Source organism: Medicago sativa, chromosome 6 (assembly GCF_051527215.1).
Source record: "Medicago sativa cultivar Bolivia chromosome 6, Bolivia_mono, whole genome shotgun sequence".
NCBI classification, from domain to species: Eukaryota; Viridiplantae; Streptophyta; class Magnoliopsida; order Fabales; family Fabaceae; genus Medicago; species Medicago sativa.
The window spans coordinates 15,295,255-15,316,345 of record NC_140754.1 but is presented as its reverse complement, the minus strand read 5'-3'; the positions used below and the strand labels follow the sequence as shown (position 1 = coordinate 15,316,345).

At 37.6% G+C, this 21,091-nt stretch overlaps 1 protein-coding gene and 1 pseudogene across 1 annotated transcript; both read left to right on the top strand.

Moving 5' to 3' along the window:
• Positions 1–3,872: 3,872 nt before the first annotated feature.
• On the top strand, positions 3,873–6,835 carry LOC146913158 (F-box protein At4g22280-like). The gene is made up of 5 exons (XM_085720878.1): positions 3,873–3,882; positions 4,282–5,327; positions 5,473–5,613; positions 5,758–5,845; positions 6,723–6,835. The coding sequence occupies exons 1-5, from the start codon at positions 3,873–3,875 to the stop codon at positions 6,833–6,835; spliced, it is 1,398 nt and encodes a 465-aa protein (XP_085577004.1).
• Positions 6,836–8,867: 2,032 nt separating this feature from the next.
• Positions 8,868–12,034, top strand: LOC146913157 (uncharacterized; annotated as a pseudogene).
• Positions 12,035–21,091: the final 9,057 nt, after the last annotated feature.

The window sequence follows — 21,091 nt, the reverse complement described above, 5'->3', positions numbered from 1 at the left end:
TCGTCACTAAAAACATGCCATATATCCCTTCCGTCATTACAATGGAGGAAAACTCTATCCCCCCCCCCAATTGGAGTAGCAACAACATGAAGAAAACCGGCGTCCTCAATTCTTTGTTGAAGAGATAAAGCAGAATCCCCCACTGACACCGTTGCTACCATCCCGAAGTTAGCCCACAACCTGTCCTCCTCGCATGATTTATACACAGGTACATGCTTAGAAACAACCTGTTGTTGCTGTTTTACAACCACCTGCTTCCCAACGAACCTTCTCTTCTCTTCCCACGCCGTAACATCCTCGCCTCCATCACCCTTGACAATGGTCGCCGTCTGTAACTGCCCTTCCTCCACCGTGCCACCTACCTGACATGCTCCCTCTCCCGAGCTCACCTTCCTCGTCCCACTCTCACCCTCTAACTGCACCGCTATCTCTCCCACCTTAACCATCGGTTGCAACCCCTGCTCGCCCATCACCGTATGACTTCCCCGCTTCACATGAACTCCCTCACCAGTCTCCCCTTTCACCAATTTACCCCGCCTCATTTTGTTATCTCCCTCATCTCTAAGCACCTTCGCATTCTACTCCCAAGACACAATGTTCTTACCAACTAAATTAGAAACCCTAGGTGCAATATCGTTATGAGCAAACCTGTCGAATTTAGATTCGCGTGCCCAAACACAACTGTTGTCGATCCAAACATTGTTCAATGCCTGAGCCAACTTCTCCTTATTCTTAACATTAACAAACCTAACGAAACCAAATTCTTGCCCACGAGCATTCCTATGTCGTTCTACGTATATATCAGTCAGAATACCACATACCTCAAATTCTTGTCTAAGTCGGAATAAAGGTAATTGATGAGGGAAATTAGTCACATAGAATGCTGCCTTATCACCTTCCTTCCCCACTCGCGATAACACACCTGAACCTTGCCATTCGGCCGAAGAAAACCTACCTCCAAACTTGTTGGAACCCCTGTTGTCAAATGAACCTTCCTGTTGCCGACGATACCATGCTGCTGTGTTGGAAACCCTAGTCGCTTCTCCTTGCCAATCTGAATCTTGAAACCTGTCCTGTCCTCTGAATTCCTGTTCCGTCGCTTTCCTCTTCCTCGACCGCACCATAGTCCAATCTCCCCTATCCCCCCTATTTCTGCCACCCTTGCTGGACCCCAATCCCCCCAGTGAATCTCTCAGTCGGAGAAAAACTCCGACGCGGTGGTCGGACGTAAACCCTAGGCCAACCGCTTCTCTCTCTCTCTCTCTCTCTCTCTCTCTCTCTCTCTCTCTCTCTCTCTCTCTAGCGCTTTCATTTTTTTCTTCTTAATTTGAACTAGAGCTTGATTAATTAAAAAGTAATGATAAATTTTATATAGTGTTTCTATTAAATGCTTATGAAACAAATTTTATATGCATATAAGATAAAGTCGATATGATAAAATATTATAAATATAATGTTTCTATATTTAAAATATAAACATCAATGTAGTGTTTCTATTAAATAAATATTTATTTTATATGCAAAACACCACTCAATGTTTACACTGCATCCGTTGCAGATTTTATTTAATGTAGTGTACACCATTAAATAATCTTCTTTCTATTTAGTCTCTCTCTTTCTCTCTCTCTCTCTCTCTCTCTCTCTCTCTCTCTCTCTCTCTCTCTCACACACACACACACACACACACACACACACACTAAAAACTATATACATTACATTGATATTTTTCAAAAATATGTTACTCCATTATGTGTTTAAATAATAATTTTTTCGTACAATTATTAAAAGTATAATTTAATTTTATCATAATTTATTACAATAGTTATTTTTTTATTTTATTTATTTATTTCATATTCAATATTTTTGTCGTTTTCACATTTGTTTTGAATATTTTTTATTTTTGAATAATATTTATTTTAATTTGATATAAATATACCAATGTACATTTTTTAATGTTTTTACAATATTCTGTTTTTTTATATAAATAAATTGTTAATTTTTGAAGTTTCTAAACATTTTATTCATTATTTTTTATGTAGCATAAAAATTTCAACAAACTAAATATATTATATATTTTTGTCGCTGCTTATATGTTACTTCTTTTTATTTCTCTTTTCGCATCATATTCCAATTCAAACTTTAACTATAAATCTAGGTTCCTTTTGTTTTATTTTACTTTATCATAGTTTATTTCAATAAATTTATTATTTTTTATTATTTTTCAAATTTTTAGTATATTTTATTTATTATTTTTTATGAAACATAATTGTCTCAACAAACTACATATATTATATCTTTTTATTTCTTTTAAAGGTTTTTGTTATATTTTATATTTAAAACCTAATTTTTAAATTGCTTAAATTATTTTTTATTTCTTTATCTTTTAGCATTATATACCAATTCAAATTTTAACTACTCACATATTTTAAGGACTGTAAAATTAAGGAATTTTCGCTAGACAACTACTCACATGATTTTAGCACAAGTAGAATTGCCCCTTTGAAATCAAGTTTTCTCATTCTCCAGGTTTGACAAATATCACTGCTATAATTTTTTTCATACACTTTTTCATATAATATTGTTTTTTTTTCCAGAAACTTTACTAACATTATTTACACTCTAAATATAAAATAAAGAGACTCAAGATTAGGATCATTAGAATGTGAAGAATGCCGAAATTTAAAGGGATCACATATATTTAATCGATGTGATTTTTATGGATGATAAAACATGCATCAAATTTTTTCTCCGTGAACTTTTACCAACATGATTTCACATTAACTTAATTATTTTTCTATGCTAATATTTATTTAATTTTTTTGTTGGTGATATTCTAGGGATCAAAATTCAATGCACTGTGTGAAGCGGCAATGTTACAAAATATCAATCTATGTTATTATAAAAAAAATATCAATCTATGTTGATTGATGTAATATGTTAGGAGATAAAAAGTATCTTAATTTCTAATAACAACCATAAATTTAAACCAACTTCCTATGAAGTATCTTAATTTCTAATAACAACCATAAATTCAAACCAACTTCCTATGAATATAGAATATTTTATAAAACTATAACCATCCATGGTGAAGTCGTATAATTTTTTTTAAGGAGTTAATTTATATGTCTTTTGTTTATTTATTCGTTATACTTTTTTTGAGTAACCATGATATAGGTTCCACGATCGTTAGAGATGACTAATCTCCGTCAGGAATCAGTGGGGCAGAAACGGTGGATTCTTCCCTTTCAATCGATTTTTTTTACCTCATACGGATGAACCACGAAACAAACTCATGACCACATGTTTAAAGGGACTCAAAACTCTTACCACTTGGACTAATTCATTATTGATTTTGTTACACTTTTTATTCTTGCATTGGACATTCATCTCACCATTTATATTTATTTTTAAGATATTATTATAATTGTAAATTTAAATAAGTTCAATTTAATATAATTACAATGTTTTCGTGCACACAAACTTATTTAATATCTAACCCGAACAACGCCGGAGCTATTTCAAAAAAAAAAAATCTAACCCAGGCAACGCCGAGGCTCTAAACTAGTTGAATAATAAGAAGAAGAAAGAGTAAACAAATTGATTTTATATTTTACAAAATTACCGTTAAACACATAAATATAAGGTGATCATGAATTTAAGAGAGGACAATTATGAGAATTTACTGAGTTTTTATATATTATTAAGCACACTTATGAGAATTTGCTAAGTTTTTATATACTGTTGGTAGATTAAATTGACCAATCTAACTTTTTTTTTTATGGGATCTAACTATTTTTATTGGATCAAATTTTCTCTCCCTAAAATAACTAAAACACACCGACTCGATGTACTATTAAAAAAAAGTAATAAGAATGACTTTGAGTTAGGGTTTTTATTTGTGCAGATTTCTTTTTTTTTTTTTTTTTACTGAATTTTCTCACCCTAATAAACTAAACCAAACTACTCCTATGATATTGTGCAGATTTTGGTTTGCGGTAAGTTTTATTCACACATTCTTCAAAAAAAAGTTTTATTCACACAATTAGGGTTTTTACCCAACACAATACAAAGTTATATATATTTCTCACTTTGCTTTTAATTTTCAAAACTTGCCACAGAATCGCACAATCAATAACGGTGGGTTGGTTTTTATTTGGTGCAGATTTTCTTATCGATATTATCTCATAGGAGTTTTATTCACACAATTAGGGTTTTTACTCAACACAATACCGAGTTATATATATTTCACACTTTGCTTTCAATTTTCGAAATTCGCCGCAGAATCACACAATCAAAACAGGGTTAATATGAATTTCATGTCAGTGGCCGAGGTAACATTCTGGCATTACTGGCTGTTTCTTCTACTGCAAGAAATCCGGAATCCAGTGGAGAGATTAAGGACAAAATATAACGACCATGATAACGAAGACAAACTAAGTGATTTACTCGATGAGAATGAAGACAAATTAAGTGATTTACCCGACTGTGTTTTACTTCACATACTCTCTTTTTTGAATACTAAATACGCAGTTCAAACTTGTATTTTGTCCAAAAGATGGAAGAATATATGGAAGTGTCTTCCAAGCCTTATAATACGTTATTCACACTTTAAGAATCTCAGAGATTTCGAGCATTTCATTCATTGGTTTTTGGGTACACGTGATCGCTCAACCGCACTGGAAGTTCTTGATTGTCAGGAGAATCTTGATGCGTATCAAATTAGTCATCTCGGATGGATTGTCAGATACGCTTTTTCACATAATGTCAAGCGAGTACGAATCAATGTTAGAAGTATTCAATACAATTGGTATTACTTCTTTTCATGTGACACTTTAACATCACTTCACATTTCTGTTGCTGTTCATCAACGAACATTATTTCCAAATTCTTTGAATTTTCCAGCATTAACCTACCTGTTTTTAGGGTCCTTTGACTTTGGTGTGGACGATGATGGCTGTGTTGAGCCTTTTTCAGCATTTAAGAGGTTGAATAGCTTGATTGTTCAAAATTGTCGCGTTCTTGATAGACAAAACCTTTGCATATCGAGTGCCACACTCACCAATTTAACAATAGACTACGGCTCCTGCTGGGTGTTAGGCTATTGCAAGTTCGAGCTATACACTCCAAATCTCTGTACCTTTGTTTACAAGGGTATTCTCTCTGTTCAACAACTCTGTGGGAGCAAGAGCAATCTATCTTCTGTTAAACATGCAACTATAGTTGTAATAAGATTCTTCCAATCTGCAAAGACTTCATTGATTATATACAACTGGTTGGTTGAGCTTGCTAATATCGAATCATTGACAATCAATTCAACTACTCTTCAGGTACTTTATGGCATGTTTGGTTGGTTTCACTTTTTACTACGACAACTTTTTCCTTAATATGCTTGTTTTTTCAGTTATAATTTTTGTTGAAGAGTATGACTTGTGTTAAATTGATTCTCATTTATAGTCATCTCCAATTTCTTAGATTCTCTACTCAGTTCCTAACACATTGAAGGCTGAGTTTCCTTCCTTGTGTAACTTGAAGTCACTGAAAGTAAAAACGAACCTATCATCCATACCTATTGGATATCTGGCTTTTTTGCTTCAAAACGCACCGTCAGCAAAGGTTTCCCTCATACGTTGACTAAGGTAAATGTGCATTCATATATCGAGAAGAAAATCCGGTTGATGTGCAACATATTTCCAATAAAGAAATTAACATAAAGGTTGTCATCATATTTTCTTGATTTCTTGATGTTGTACTTGTCAGGTACGTCAAAATGTTGTTATTTATTCAGCTGAAACTAAGTTCACACCACAACAGTCAACAGAAGTTATAGAAGGGTGGAGGATACTATGTAGAAGATTTTGTAGTTTTCCCAAAAGATCAGATCAAGCATGGATGCACTATAATAACAACATTTTTGCCAAGAGAAATCTTTTCCTAGCTACATAACTTGTTTGCTTAACATTTATTTATTTATTTTTTTGCGACTTGTTTATGTTTTATTTTTGGTTTTGAACCAAACTCTATATAAATTTGAGGATGTTGTTTTGAGCGGTTCACCTTACCTACAATTTGCTTTATTTGGGTGTTAGTTGTTTTCTGAATTTCGATAGGTTTGAAGGTCAGAGTTGTAAGAAAGTAGTCAATTGTCATGGTTAGAACATCAATCCGGTTTAATGTAAAAGACACAGGAAACGCAAATATCAGGACTCTGATACCACTTGTTTGGGTATCCTCGTGAGCATTGTTGTTAAAATCCCGATAAGAATCCTAAAATCCTGCAGTTTTGCGATTTTGCTGTGCCTTAACTATCTGAATCTGAGTAGAATCCTAAACTATGCAAAATCTATTTGAAATTGTTTATGTTTAAGCTATTTTGGAATTTTGCTATGCCTGACAATTGGCACGTTTGTGAATGTTATGTAGCCTTGTAACATCTAGGTTTTGAGTATTTTGTGGACTTGGTTGTTTGTATTTATGATTTGAGTTGTTTATTTTTAAGCTTTGTCACTAGTTTGTTTATGTCTAAGATTTGAGACGTGGTTGTTTTGTATTTGCTTTAAGATTTCGAACTTTAAGTAGTTTATGCACTATAGTATATATTTAATATATTATTTGAGTAGAATCCTTTGATTTTGGTTGTGATCTTAACTTTGCGAACTTGCTACCACCTTTTGATTCTACAAAATTAATTGACTAGAATCATTAGATTGTGGTTGCGATTTTAGGTTTTGCGATCTTGGTATCAACTTTCGATCAGAAGCAAAATCTCGATTTTGACAACCTCGTTGGTGATTGTCGAATTGACAACCTCGTTGGTGATTGTCGAAAGCAACAATGAACTAAAGATATAGGACCACTAAGAGATTGGAACACCACATCTTCACCAAAATCCTTAAGGCATCAGAAATATGACTCACCTCTCTTATATATCATACATTTGCATTGATTAATTGTCGATGTGGGAATATTACTAACCACTCACTTGAATTCAAAAATCTTCCCCTCAAATGTAAGTCTCTCCGACATCCGACACCTACATCCACTCTTGCACCTCACCCAAGTCTCCTACATCCTACGCTTTTAGCCTACAAAATTCATTATTATGTCTTGTACAAGATCAGTCTACCAGCTCATTGTGTAGTTTAGAAGAAATTATATATTTAAAAAAGAAAACATCGGTATGTACGACCATAGTAGAAGTTCTTCAAATCTTTGTATTGTATTTGATTTTGTTTCCTTACAATCTTTTTTTTCTTTCTATTATTTACATGTAATTATCTGGATTAACAATAATTGTGTTTGTGGGATGGAGCAAGCTGTTGTTTAATGTCAAAAAAAAAAAAAATATTAGTGTAAATATTAGTTATATACTTTTCAATTTTGTGCTACAAATGTGTAAAGGATAGGGGCCTTTATATCTAAACTGATCAAAATTAAAACCGCAGACTAGTTAAAAAAAGTCAAAAACTATATTTTTGGATGTATTTAGACGTCCTTTTGTTTAACATCCTAGGATTGAATTTCAGATTAATTTTGATGTCTAAGGTCTTAGAAAATTATGGACAAATGATTGCTTGATCTTGTAATGCTTAAATCAATTGTCACCTTAATTAGCCTAGAAAAACCATACCCATAATTCATTGTAAAAGGAATAAGATAAAATTAGAGGATTTAGAAAACATATAAACAAGAAAGACTTGAGATTTATTGAATGTCTCATATAACTTCTTTCCACAAGAAAAACCTCTCTTTTCTTGAGAGACTATGAAACTAAGATAAATACAATTGTTTGAAGTGAAGAAGTGAGTTATAAGTACTTAAGATAGGTATTTTTATAAGCCTACGGATAAGGGGCATTATGCTAGGGCTGTAATGACACTTGTCTTGACTTTTTAGACCCTTTTTCTTTGATTCCGTCTAAAACCTGCATCCTTTGATTCTTCATCATTATAACTTGATCTATTGCATTAGTTTTCTTCGCATTCTCTTGTTCAAAACCTAAGAAAAGGGAATACAACACAAAAAAGTAGTTAAATGCAAATAAAAGTAATTGAAAATACTAAATTATTAAACTAAATAAGGCCATAAATGAGGTGATTTCTAGGTCTATCAGTCACTAGAAGAATTTAACACGTGTGGTGAATGTGAACAAAGATATGATGAGCTTCTCAACTGGTTTGTAAACCGCTTCCACGATGAGCGGATGGTGGAAGAGTAGTATAAAAACTAGTAAAAGACCCATGCGAAATGATAATTATATGAAGAAAAAAAAAATATTGTTAATATTTACGGATATTAATATTAGAATAGGAAATATTCTTAGTAATAACTTTTGTATTGAACAGCCTTTAGTAATAACTTTACGTAAATTAAATAGGCCTTTTTAGTAATAACTTTATGTAAATTAAATAGGCTTTAATTTTGTAGAATCAATCTGATTCAACACTTCTGTATATATACATATTTCATATATGAAAGAGGCAAGACAATTATTCTATTATGGTATCAGACTAGGTTTAGATCCCTATTCTTTCTTCTTCCTTCCAAATTGCCGCCGGCCCTAATCCCTCAAATCACCATGGCCGAAACTACTCCTCCTCCCTCTCCAAAATCAACATCCAAACATGCTGCCCAAACCACAGTATCTCCAATTCATCCTGCACTCACCGTTTCTAACATCACAAACTTCATCAAAGTCACCCTTGACATTGAGAAAATCCAATACAATACATGGTCTGAATTATTCAAAATCCATGCCGAAGCATATGATGTTCTCGACCACATCATCCCCCCATCACCATCCGATCCCACTTCCTCTCTCTCTCTCTCAAAGAAACCAATCCAACCTTATGGAAACGCCTAGATGCCATTGTTTTACAATGGATTTATGGAACTATCTCTACTGATCTCCTTCATACCATTCTTGAACGTAATTCCACCGCTCAACTTGCCTGGGATTGCCTTTTTGATATATTCTTTGATAACAAAAATTCAAGAGCTCTCTACCTAGAGCAAGAATTTTCCAAAGTTTCCATGGAACAATTTTCTGATGCCTCATCATACTGCCAACACATCAAGTCTCTCTCCGATCAACTCGCTAATGTTGGTGCACCAGTTTCCAACGAACGTATGGTGCTTCAACTTGTCTCCGGTCTTTCTGAAGCTTATGACACTGTCGGTTCTCAAATCCGCCATTCTGATACTCTTCCTCCTTTTTACAAAGCCCGTTCCATAGTTGTCTTGGAAGAAACAGCATGTGCAAAACGAACGGCTATTACCACTGCCAATTCCACTTTCTTAGCCGCTCAAGAAGACAACAACTCAGGTAATTCACCTTCTCATCGTCCCAACCGCAACAATAACAGCAACAATGGAGGTCGTGGTGGTCGTGGCGGTTCTGGTAATAACTGTGGTGGTCGCGGTCACGGACGAGGTGGAGGTCGAGGCGGACGATCTCATCACTATCAACAAGGATCATGGCAGCAACCACAGGCACCGCAACATCAGTGGGCCTATCCTCCTTACCAGTATCCTCCTTGGAATGCACAGTGGCAGCCATGGGCCACTCCTCCTTGTCCTTATCCTACAACCGAAAATTGGCAAAGACCGGTAGTACCAAATCGTCAGGCTGGTATTCTTGGAGCAAAACCATAGCAAGCGCATGTTGCTCCAACTCCGTCATCATATGCACCAACAGATGTTCAAGCCGCTATGCACTCTCTCTCTCTTGCTCGTCCTGACGAACAGTGGTATATGGACACCGGAGCTACATCCCACATGACAGCAAATGGAGGTAATCTTACGTCTTATTCCAATATTAGCAACAATATTACTGTCGGTAGTGGTCATAATATTCCTGTTATTGGTTGTGGTGATGCATTAGTACAAAATCCTCAATATCCCTTACCCTTAAACAATGTCTTGCATGCACCCAAACTGATCAAAAATCTTGTTTCTGTGAGAAAAATTACCATTGACAATGAAGTTTCTGTTGAATTTGACCCGTTTGGTTTTTCTGTGAAGGATTTTCAGACAGGGATGCCTTTAATGAGATGTAATAGCTCGGGTGATCTTTATCCTCTAACCACAAGACCATACTATCCAAGCTCAACACCATCTACCTTTGCTGCTTTATCCAATGAAATATGGCATAATCGTTTAGGACATCCGGGAGTATCTATTTTGAGTTCTCTTCATCGAAACAATTCTATCTTATGTAATAAGTTTCGGAACAATTTCTTTTGTCAGTCTTGTCAACTTGGAAAACAAATAAAGTTACCGTTTTATGAGTCATTGTCATCTACCTTATTACCTTTTGATATTGTGCATAGTGATATATGGACATCACCAATTCTTAGTTCCGGTGGTCATCGCTACTATATTTTATTTCTTGATGATTTTACAGATTTTTTGTGGACTTTTCCTCTAACAAAAAAATCACAAGCTCACTCCATTTTTCTCCAATTTCATAATCACATTAAAACACAATTTGAAAAAGATATTAAATGTTTTCAATGTGATAACGGAAAGGAGTATGACAACTCTCATTTTCATCAATTTTGTAAGCAAAATGGAATGATATTCAGATTTTCATGTCCTCACACGTCACCTCAAAATGGAAAAGCCGAGCGAAAAATTCGCACTATCAATAATATCATTCGCACTCTCCTTGCTCATGCGTCACTGCCATCTTCTTTTTGGCATCACGCACTTCAAATGGCTACTTATCTCTTAAACATCTTACCCACCAAGAAACTAGCTCTTCAAACACCAACCACAATTCTCTACCAAAAATCTCCATCCTATTCTCATCTTAAAGTCTTTGGTTGTCTATGTTTTCCCCTCATCCCTTCCACTACAAGAAATAAACTTCAAGCAAGATCAACACCATGTGTATTTTTAGGATATCCATCTAATCATAGAGGTTACAAATGTTTTGAGTTGTCAAGTCGTAAAATCATCATTTCAAGACATGTCATATTTGATGAAAACACTTTTCCTTTCTCAAACTCCAATACTCCCGAGTCCTCATGCTATAATTTTTTTGGATACAAGTGATACGCCATTTCCTTATCATTTATTTCAACCTACATCAAACCTTCTTACAAATGAACCTAACTCACCCAACCAGCCTCCCACCACCACGGCAACACCACTCACCACACCATCTTCCATCAACACGACCACACACCAACCAATATTACCTCCATCTCCACAAATACAAACTTCTCCTTCACAACTCACCATTACGCCTAACACAACATCTCCCCATCAAATACCTACACCTAATCCTCCTTTAACCAACCCTTCACTCTCTCCTCAAATGACAACCCGAGCACAACACGACATCATCAAGCCTCGTCAACTACTTAATCTCCACACCTCTAGTTCAAACGAAATTTCTCATTTGCCTACCAATCCTATTAATGCATTACAGGATCATAATTGGAGAATGGCCATGAAAGACGAATATGATGCTCTTATTGATAATAAGACGTGGGATTTAGTGCCACGTCCTTCTAATGCTAATATTATTCAAAGTTTATGGATTTTCTGGCATAAGAAGAAAGCTGACGGTTCCTTTGAAAGATACAAGGCTCGGTTAGTCGGAAATGGTTCCAATCAGCAGACTGGTGTCGATTGTGGTGAAACTTTCAGTCCAGTAGTTAAACCTGCAACTATAAGGAGGATTCTAAGTATTGCTATTTCAAAATCATGGTGTTTGCATCAATTAGATGTTAAAAATGCATTCCTACATGGGAACCTTAATGAAACTGTGTACATGTACCAGCCTCCCGGTTTTCATGATCCTCAACACCCTGATTATGTGTGTTTGCTGAAGAAGTCTCTCTATGGTCTCAAACAGGCGCCTCGTGCTTGGTACCAATGCTTCACTGACTTTGTTGCTACTTTGGGTTTCTCTCATAGTGTATGTGATCACTCCTTATTCATCTACCACCGTGGAGATGACACTGCCTATATTCGTCTTTATGTGGATGATATCATTCTCACCGCATCATCTGACACTCTTCGCTAGTTTATCATGTCTAAACTGAATTCCGAATTTGCTATGAAAGATTTGGGTCCTCTCAGTTACTTCCTCGGTATCTCAGTTACAAGACACTCAGGTGGTATGTTTCTTTCTCAATCTAAATACGCCGAAGAAATCATTGAGAAAGCTGCCATGTCCTCCTGCAAACCAGTTTCTACTCCAGTGGATACAAAAGCGAAACTTAGTGGAACCTCAGGCAATCCATATCATGATCCCTCTGAATATAGAAGTCTTGCTGGTGCACTGCAATATCTTACTTTCACACTGTTATACCCTAATTTTGGACCTAAAAATACTTGTTCAATTCTTCTTTTCTTGCATTATAAGTCATTTGAACTGTCTATGATCAATTGCATCTTTCTCTGCATTTTATTTCAATGTTATTTGCAAAGTTCACACACAAGGGTATTTTAGTCATTTCCTATGTCAAATTTCTCTCAGTCTTTCAAAATTTTGGTTGAGTCCTTTCAAGTAGTGTGAATAAGTCTTCATTTCAAGTCTATGTCAAAATCCAGTTCAAAAATTGCATTTGAAGTCATTTTGAGTCAGTTTTGCCCCTAGGGGCATTTTAGTCTTTTCATGTGTTAAAGCTCTGTTTAAACCCTTAAAATTGTCTCTGAGTCTTTCAAGTTGGTTTAAATAAACTGTTGTCTCATTTCTCTGTTAAAAATCCATTCTAAATTCGTATCTGGGTCATTTACAGTTGTTTTAGCCCTAGGGGCATTTTGGTCATTTCACACGAAATTTTGGCAGAGAGAGGTTACTTTAAAGTACCTCATTTAAGCCATTGGTTTGTTTTAGTCCGTTTTGTCAAATTTTAGACGTTTCACTTTACGTTATTTTCAAATTACGTTTTTTACCAATTTTATTTTAATTACATTTTTAGTCCTTTTTTTTTTGCATTTTAGTCCTTCAATTTTTAATAATTGCAAATAGGCCCAAAAGTTTGTTATAAGTCCAGTACACATGTCAGTTTGTCATTTGTCCAGTTAGTTACAATCCAGTCCACGTGGCAGCAAGCCATTGGTTCAAAGATGCACAAGTGTCAGCTATAAAGGGGCCTAATCATCACAGATCCATTCAGAATTGGCCAACTCACACAAACACACTCTCAATTTCTCTCTCCAAAATCACAGATCACAAATTCAAAGAACTCAAGAACACGATGAACAACTTCATCACCTTCAAACCCTAACCGCTTTTCTCAGAATCACATTTCCTCCAAATCCTTTCGAATTCACACCAATTCTCATCAATTCAACCACAAACAAATTCGTTTCAACAATCATTTCATCAAACCAGATTCTAATTCAACAAAATCTACCAAATTCGATCGAAGCTGCGAAGGTTCTCAGTAATTCTCTGCGAGAATCATCATCATCGAACCTTTCTCCTGCAATTCGAGCACGAATGCGATCACAGGAGGAGGATTGAGGAAGAGAAGAAGAGGATCAAGAAAACCAGCATCAACATCAAGTCGAACTCAAACAAGAAACAGGTTCATCAAAGATTGAACCAATTTCGTCAAAGCCACAACGAAACATTCAAAAAAAACCAAATCAAACTTCAATTCAAGCTGATTCCGAACCCTAGGGTTTCGAAAGTCAACAGGGAAAGAATTTGGAATTTGCGAAAGGATCGAAGAGGCTAGGGTTTGAGCAGTTTACAGAAAGCCAAAAGACGAAGAAGAAAGTGCAAAGCTGAACGAAGCAAGAACATTAACAACGTCTTCAAGGAGTGGCGAAGCGAACTGGTAATCCTTTCTTCTCTCTCTCTTTTTCAAATTTTTCGCAACTTAAGTCGTTAGATCTAGCTCAATTGCGTGATTGTTTCCAAAAATTATTTGCAAATTCGAACAGAGGAGAAGAAGAGGATCGTTTTGATATAAGTTTTTTAAGGAAAAGGATAAGTTTCGTTTTCCAGTGCGGCGGCGCCGCCGGCAGCCACCGCGCTGGAAAACCACGCCGTTCGTCCTCTCCGTTCAACACTTGCAGAGCACCTCTCTCTAAACATAACCTAGAGAGAGAAACGTGTAGGAATTGTGTGGTTTTCTTCTTTGATTTTACTTTTATACTCCCTTGTGATCCCACGCGTGTGCGTACATCATCATATCATGCTCCCACGCGTTCTGTAGCGTTGGATCTAGGGTTTTGGCTCCCTGGATCAATCCAACGCGCCTGATGCGTTTGGATGATCCAGGATCCATTTCCCTTGGGCCTGGACGTCCTCTTCTTGCAGTTTTTCGTTTTTGCTTGTTTCTTGCTATTTTGCATGCCATTTCTTGCTTTTTGCACCTTTGTTCATCGAAAATCCTCAAAAAAAATTCCTAGCAAATGTTCAAATCGTTTCCTTGACATTTTTTGATGAATCTTGATGTATTTGTATGTTGAGTATTCATCAAAAAATTGAGGAAATATTTTAATACTCTTGGTTTCAATTCTTTTTCCTTTTCTTGTTAGGCCTTACTAAAAATCCTAAAATCTTGTTAATTGTCTTGCAATTATATTTGATGCTTAAAACTTGTTTCTTATACTTTGGCATGTCAAAAAATGATAAGAGTTTATGTAGAATTCTCTTGTGATTTTGTGTCACTTCTTGTCAATTTTTTGTGAAATCTTTGTATGCTTTTGGTTCTAATATTTTGCCACATTGAATTGAACTTAATATGCAAATGTGTGATGTGTTTACTTCTGAAAATTGTGTTTGTTTGGCTGTTTTGAAAATGCAAATTGTGATTTTCTTGTTTCATAAGTAATGTGTATTGTTGCCATGAGAAATAATGTGTAAAGTGGACTTGAAAATGCACTATAGGTCTTGGCTCATATTTGTCCCTATAATTCTCATAATGTGGCTGGAATGAACCATTTGAAAATTACCATTAGCATGAGAACTTTAAGCCTTAAATTTGCTTTGGTGTTAGTGCAATTTCTTCAAGTCCATTTTCCCATTTTTGGCTAAAGTGTTTGTTACTTTTTGGTTAAGTCTTGTTCATTTTGTTATGCAATTTCTACTTGCTTCATTTTCCATATTATATCTTGTACTACTAATCCCATTGTTTTTTTGTTTCATGTCTCATTTCCATAGCATTTCATATCATATATTCATCTTTTATTTCTTGCACTTTTATTTCTTGCAATTTAATTTTCATGCAAAAAGTTAGAATGTAAAAATTAGGAATTTTTGTAATATTTTTTCTTATGCAACTTTAATTTCTTGGCAAAGAGGCCATAGGATGTATCTAGGGTATGATGTAATGAGGACAATGGACTCTAATAATGTACACCGACACAAGCACCGACACATGCACACACCTCACTTTAGATATATAGCTAGAATATGCATGTTTAGATGAATGTTTAGGCTTTATACTTAGAAAAATCATTTTCCAAAAACTTGAACAAACTTCACTCAAACATTTTTTCATAACAAACCTTGGGGTCAAAACCCCATTGAATTTTCCTTTTGTTTCCTTAATCAAACTTCAATGAAAAATAATCAAACTTTGACTTCTTTTGCAAAATAACTAATCCCACCTCACAATTTCCTAATCTCATGCCCTTGAGGCCTCTTTCTATTCTCCAAACCCCAATATTCAAACTTAAAATCAACCAACAAAAACAAAAACATTTTTTGGAAGAGAACTACGGTGGATTTGATCCCTTAAACGGGTACGTAGGCAAGGAACAAAATTCCTTCAATTCAACTAAAATAAAAATTCAAAAACATTCTTCTCCCTCCAATTCTTCATTTAGTAACTTTTAGGTGTAAATAACATTTTCAAATAGCATTTAAAAATAAAGCGCGCGCGTAGAAATTAAAGACGGTTCCTATAGGATACTATAGTCGTTATGGGTGCCTAACACCTTCCCGTAGCGAAAACAACTCCCGGACCTCGATTTTCAAGGGTTTTGCTTACTTTTTCCCTTACCAAGAAAAAATAAGATATCACCGGTTAAAAAGGTTCAAACGCAATCAATGTTTGACACCCGAAAACCAAGATAAAACAGCTGGCGACTTCACTGGGGAGATTCGAGAGTTACGCCTAGTCTTTATTTCCACGCTTGCGCTTGTATTTTTACTTGCCTCTTTTACTTGCTTTCCTATGTGAATAAATGTTTAATTTCTTGCAAACGTGTGGGGTGAGAATATCAAAAGTCCTGCACCCGGGCTGAGTGAACTTAGGATTTAGGAGGGATATAATCGACAATTCATTCCGGGGGTTGCCTCGTGTTTTGGATTATGCGATCAATCCTACATAGCTGAGGCATTTTGGGGGTGATGTTGTCGGCGCGTGTTGTCGCGTTTAGGCACTTTACTTCTAATTGTTCTATGACGCTATGAACCGTAGATAACCAAACCCATCCATGGCCATTTTCTAGGACGTAGTGCGGAGGCTAAACCGAGTGTTGTCTCGAGTTTTAGTCGTCACGCGATACTACACTCAAGTTAGACCTTCCACGGATAATCATGGAGCGAGTGTTGTCTCGTGACACCATGAGATACGTCGGAGAGGTTGCAACTTGGGAACCTTTTTAGAACCCGGTTACTATTTCCTAAAGCCCTAGTTTCACCGGACACCGTGTCCACCCATGACTCCTCGACTTTGAACTTTAACCCACCATGTTTTCTCCGAACTTGAACATAATCATGCATTCATGCATACATGCATACATGCATAAACTTTTTCCATGCATTGTTATCGAAGGGCTTAGACAAGTTGAATTTGTAAACATTGTAGGGATGAAGAGGACTAATTCCTACAAGTTCAAGGAAGTGGATTTGGCTAGTTTGAGAGATTTGGCACTCAAGATTGAGGATCCAACTGGTTTCCGACGTCGTTACGGGGCTTTACTTCCTATTCTTCATACTAATGTGGATGAGAAGCTTGTGCACACTCTAGTGCAATTCTATGACCCGAAGTATCGGTGCTTTACTTTTCCAGACTTTCAGTTGGTGCCTACTCTAGAGGCTTATTCTTCCTTGATGGGTCTGTCTATTGCTAAGGGGGTACCTTTCTCAGGACTTGAGCCTCCTCTTACTCCACTGGTTATTGCTAAGGATCTCTATCTCAAGACCACCGATGTCTCCAAGAATCTTGTCACTAAGGCACGCATCCGAGGGTTCACTTCAGAGTATCTTCTTGGGAAAGCCAATCTCAATACCACTTGTCAGGACACTCTTGAGGCTATTCTGGCACTTCTCATCTATGGGCTTATTCTCTTTCCGAATCTTGATGGTTTCGTGGACATGAATGCTATTATGATCTTCCACTCCAAGAATCCAGTTCCTACTTTGCTAGCTGACACATACCATGCTATTCATGATCGTTCTGGCAAGGGTCGTGGATACATTCTTTGTTGTGTGCCTCTCCTCTATAGGTGGTTTATTTCACACCTTCCGGAGTCTTTCCATGACAACCCGGAGAATTGGTCTATTTCACAGAGGATTATGGCTCTCACTCCTAATGAAGTGGTTTGGCTCACTCCCGCTTCTAGGGTTAAGGAAATTATCTTTGGTGGTGGTAAGTTTCTTAATGTACCTCTTCTTGGTACCTGGGGTGGAATCAACTATAACCCGGAGCTTGCTTTGCGACAATTTGGTTTTCCGATGAAAGATAAGCCCATCAATCTTGCTACGGCTCCTTATTTCTTTCACTACTCTAGTGCTCCCACCGGAATTAGAGAGGATTTCATGGAAGCTTGGACTAAGCTTCGGAAGAAAGAGGTGAAGCATATGGGTGTAAGGTCCGGAATTGCTCATGAGGCCTATACACAGTGGGTGATAAACCAAGCTGAGGAGATTGGTATGCCTTACCCCTCTATGAGATATGTGTCTGCATCTGTTCCTACCATGCCTTTGCCTCTACTCCCACCTACCCAGGAGATGTATCAGGAGCATCTAGCTATGGAGAGTCGGGAGAAGCATCAGTGGAGGGCTAGATACTATGAGGCTGAGAACTTGATCATGACTTTGGATGGAAAGGATGAGCAGAAGACTCATGAGGTCTTGACACTGAAGAAAGAGTTAGCTAAGGCTAAGAGAGAGATTGAAGAGAAAGATAGGTTGCTTATGAGAGACTCTAAGAGGGCTAGGGGTGCCCGTGACTTCTATGCACGATACTGCAGCTATGAGTCTGAGTCTGAGGATGATGCTTCCACTTCCTATGCTTGAGGATTTCCATTTCCTGTTGTTATTTCCATTTGTTCATGTTGGATTTGTCTTGTAAAACTATATGTTAGTTGTTTGATTCCCGTTTATGTTAATTGTTATTTAGTAATGTTTACAAGTTTTTAATTTGTCTAAAACCCTTCGATGACACAAAAAAGAGTCTTTTTGCATATGCATCAACACATTTCATGCATCATATGCATTCATTGGTCACAAAGAACTTCTCTCGTGCTCATTGCCCCCTGGTTTTGTCCGCCGCAGTCTGAAAAGTGGCTCGTGTTCGTAAAGTCTACCAACCAGACAGAATTCATCAGACAAGATTTCACAAGAGAAGGATGATGGCTAACTTTGAAGAAGAAAATGCTCAGCTCCGTGCCGAATTGGCTGCTATGAAAGAAGACTTGGCTAAGGCTCATGACGCTATGTCCACTATGATGGCTGCACAGGAACAACCAGCCACTTCTGTTCCAATTACTGCTGAGGTGATTCCCTCTATCCCACTGTCTACTGTGGCTACTGATGCTCGCTTTGTTATGCCCAACGGCCGTCCTTATGGCCTCTCATCTTACTACTCTCCTAATACTGCTGCTGGTGTCTCTGGTGTCGCTGGTCAAGGACAGATTCCTGTATCCACTGCTATGCCTCAAGTAACCACTGTTGTTACCGACCCTATTGTACACACTGTGCAACAGGTGATTGATGTTGATACTCCGCGTGGACAAGATCCCGCAATGGAATCTATGAAAAGACAGTTGAGGGAGTTGGCTGGAGAACTCCGTGAGGTCAAGGCTAGCCGAGGAAACAATGGTGCTCCTGCTAAAGCTCGTGATCTATGCTTGGTATCCCGATTTGAGGTTCCTAAGAAATTCAAAGAACCAGAATTTGACAAATACAATGGGACTTCTTGCCCACATAACCATGTTATCCGGTATGTCCGAAAGATGGCTAATTACACAGATAATGATGCGCTGATGATCCATTGCTTCCAGAGTAGCTTGACCGATGATGCAGCAGATTGGTACACTAGTCTGAGCAAAGACAACATCCATACTTTTGAAGAACTCGCTGCTGCTTTTGAAGGTCAATATGAGTTCAATACCCGTATAAGGCCAAATAGGGACTCTCTTAAAGCCCTATCTCAAAAATCAGATGAAACCTTCCGTGAATATGCTCAGAGGTGGAGAGGGGCAGCTGCCCGTGTTTCTCCTCGACTGGATGAGGAAGAGTTAACACAGACATTCCTGAAGACTCTGAAGAAGGAATATAAAGAGAGGATGATATTCTCTGCCCCAAACAACTTCTCTGATATGGTTACCATGGGAACTCGCCTAGAGGAGGCCGTCCGAGATGGTATTATTGTTCTTGAGAAAGGTGAATCTTCAACCAGTGCACCAAAGAAGTATGGCAATGGTCACCACAAGAGGAAAGAATCTGACGTAGGGATGGTATCTGGTAACCCATCTGCAGCTGCTACACAATTGCCCTTGCCCTATCACTACATGCAGTACTCTCAACATCCCTTCTTCCCGCCATTCTATCAACAGTATCCTCTACCACCGGGTCAACCACCAATGCCCGTCAATGCCATTCCTCAGCAAGTACAACAACAGCCTCCCGCTCAACAGCAACGGCAGCAACAACAGGGTCCCCGACCCAAACCTTCTTTTCCACCAATACCAATGCGGTATGGTGAGCTGCTCCCAACTCTACTGGCTAAGGGACACTGTGTCACTAGACCAGGCAAGCCTCCGCCTAATCCATTGCCTCCCGGGTTCCGACAGGATCTGACGTGTGAGTTCCATCAGGGCGCTCAAGGCCACGATGTTGAAGGTTGCTTTGCTCTGAAATATATTGTGAAAGACCTGATAGAAAAGGGACGGTTGACTTTTGAGAATAGTGTTCCTCATGTTCTTGACAACCCGCTTCCAAACCATGCTGCTGTTAACATGATTGAGACCTTTAAAAGAATCCCTGTTCCTCAAGAGGATCCCATGTTGGATGTCCGCAATGTCATTACTCCCTTGGTGCCATTACATGTCAAACTTTGCCAGGCTTCTCTGTTCAAACATGATCATGCTTCTTGTTCAGAATGTCTTCGGAATCCTATGGGCTGTGGCGTTGTGCAAAGTGATATCCAGAGTCTAATGGATGACAAGCACTTGATTACCAGTGATGTATGTGTGATTGTACCAGTGTTCCATGACTCTCCTGTTGAAAGTGTATCTCAGGCAAAGAATGTTGAGCCTTTGGTGATCAGGTTACCTGGTCCGGTATCTTATACCTCTACCAAAGCAATTCCCTACAAGTATAATGCAACCATGATTGAGAACGGGGTGGAGGTGCCTTTGGTATCTCCAGCTACAGTTGATAATGTTGCTAGTGAAGTTACAGCTCTCAGAAGCGGGAAAGTCCGTCCACCCTTGTTTCAAAAGAAGGTAGTTACACCCATTGCCACGGTAACTCCACCAGTTGCTCCTCCTGTTGACAAGAATACTGGCCCAGCAGGCCAATCTATTGAAGAGTCCAATCTGGACGAAATCCTGAGGCTCATCAAGAAAAGTGACTATAAGATTATTGACCAGTTGCTGCAAACCCCGTCAAAGATATCCATCCTGTCTCTGCTCATGAGCTCAGAAGCTCACAGGAAGGTGTTGATGAAGATACTTGAGCAAGCTTACGTTGATCACGAAGTCTCTGTGGAGCAATTCAATGGAATAGTGGGTAATATTACTGCTTGCAACAGTTTGGGATTCGGTGATGATGAACTCCCCGAAGCAGGGAAGTATCACAACTTGGCTCTACATATCTCGGTGCACTGTGGGTCTGACATGATATCCAACGTTTTGGTGGACACTGGATCATCGTTGAATGTAA

Coding starts and splice junctions, on each gene's coding strand:
- LOC146913158 (XM_085720878.1), top strand. Junction 5,328..5,472: donor TCAATTCAACTACTCTTCAG/GTACTTTATGGC, acceptor CCAATTTCTTAG/ATTCTCTACTCAGTTCCTAA. Junction 5,614..5,757: donor AAAACGCACCGTCAGCAAAG/GTTTCCCTCATA, acceptor TGTACTTGTCAG/GTACGTCAAAATGTTGTTAT.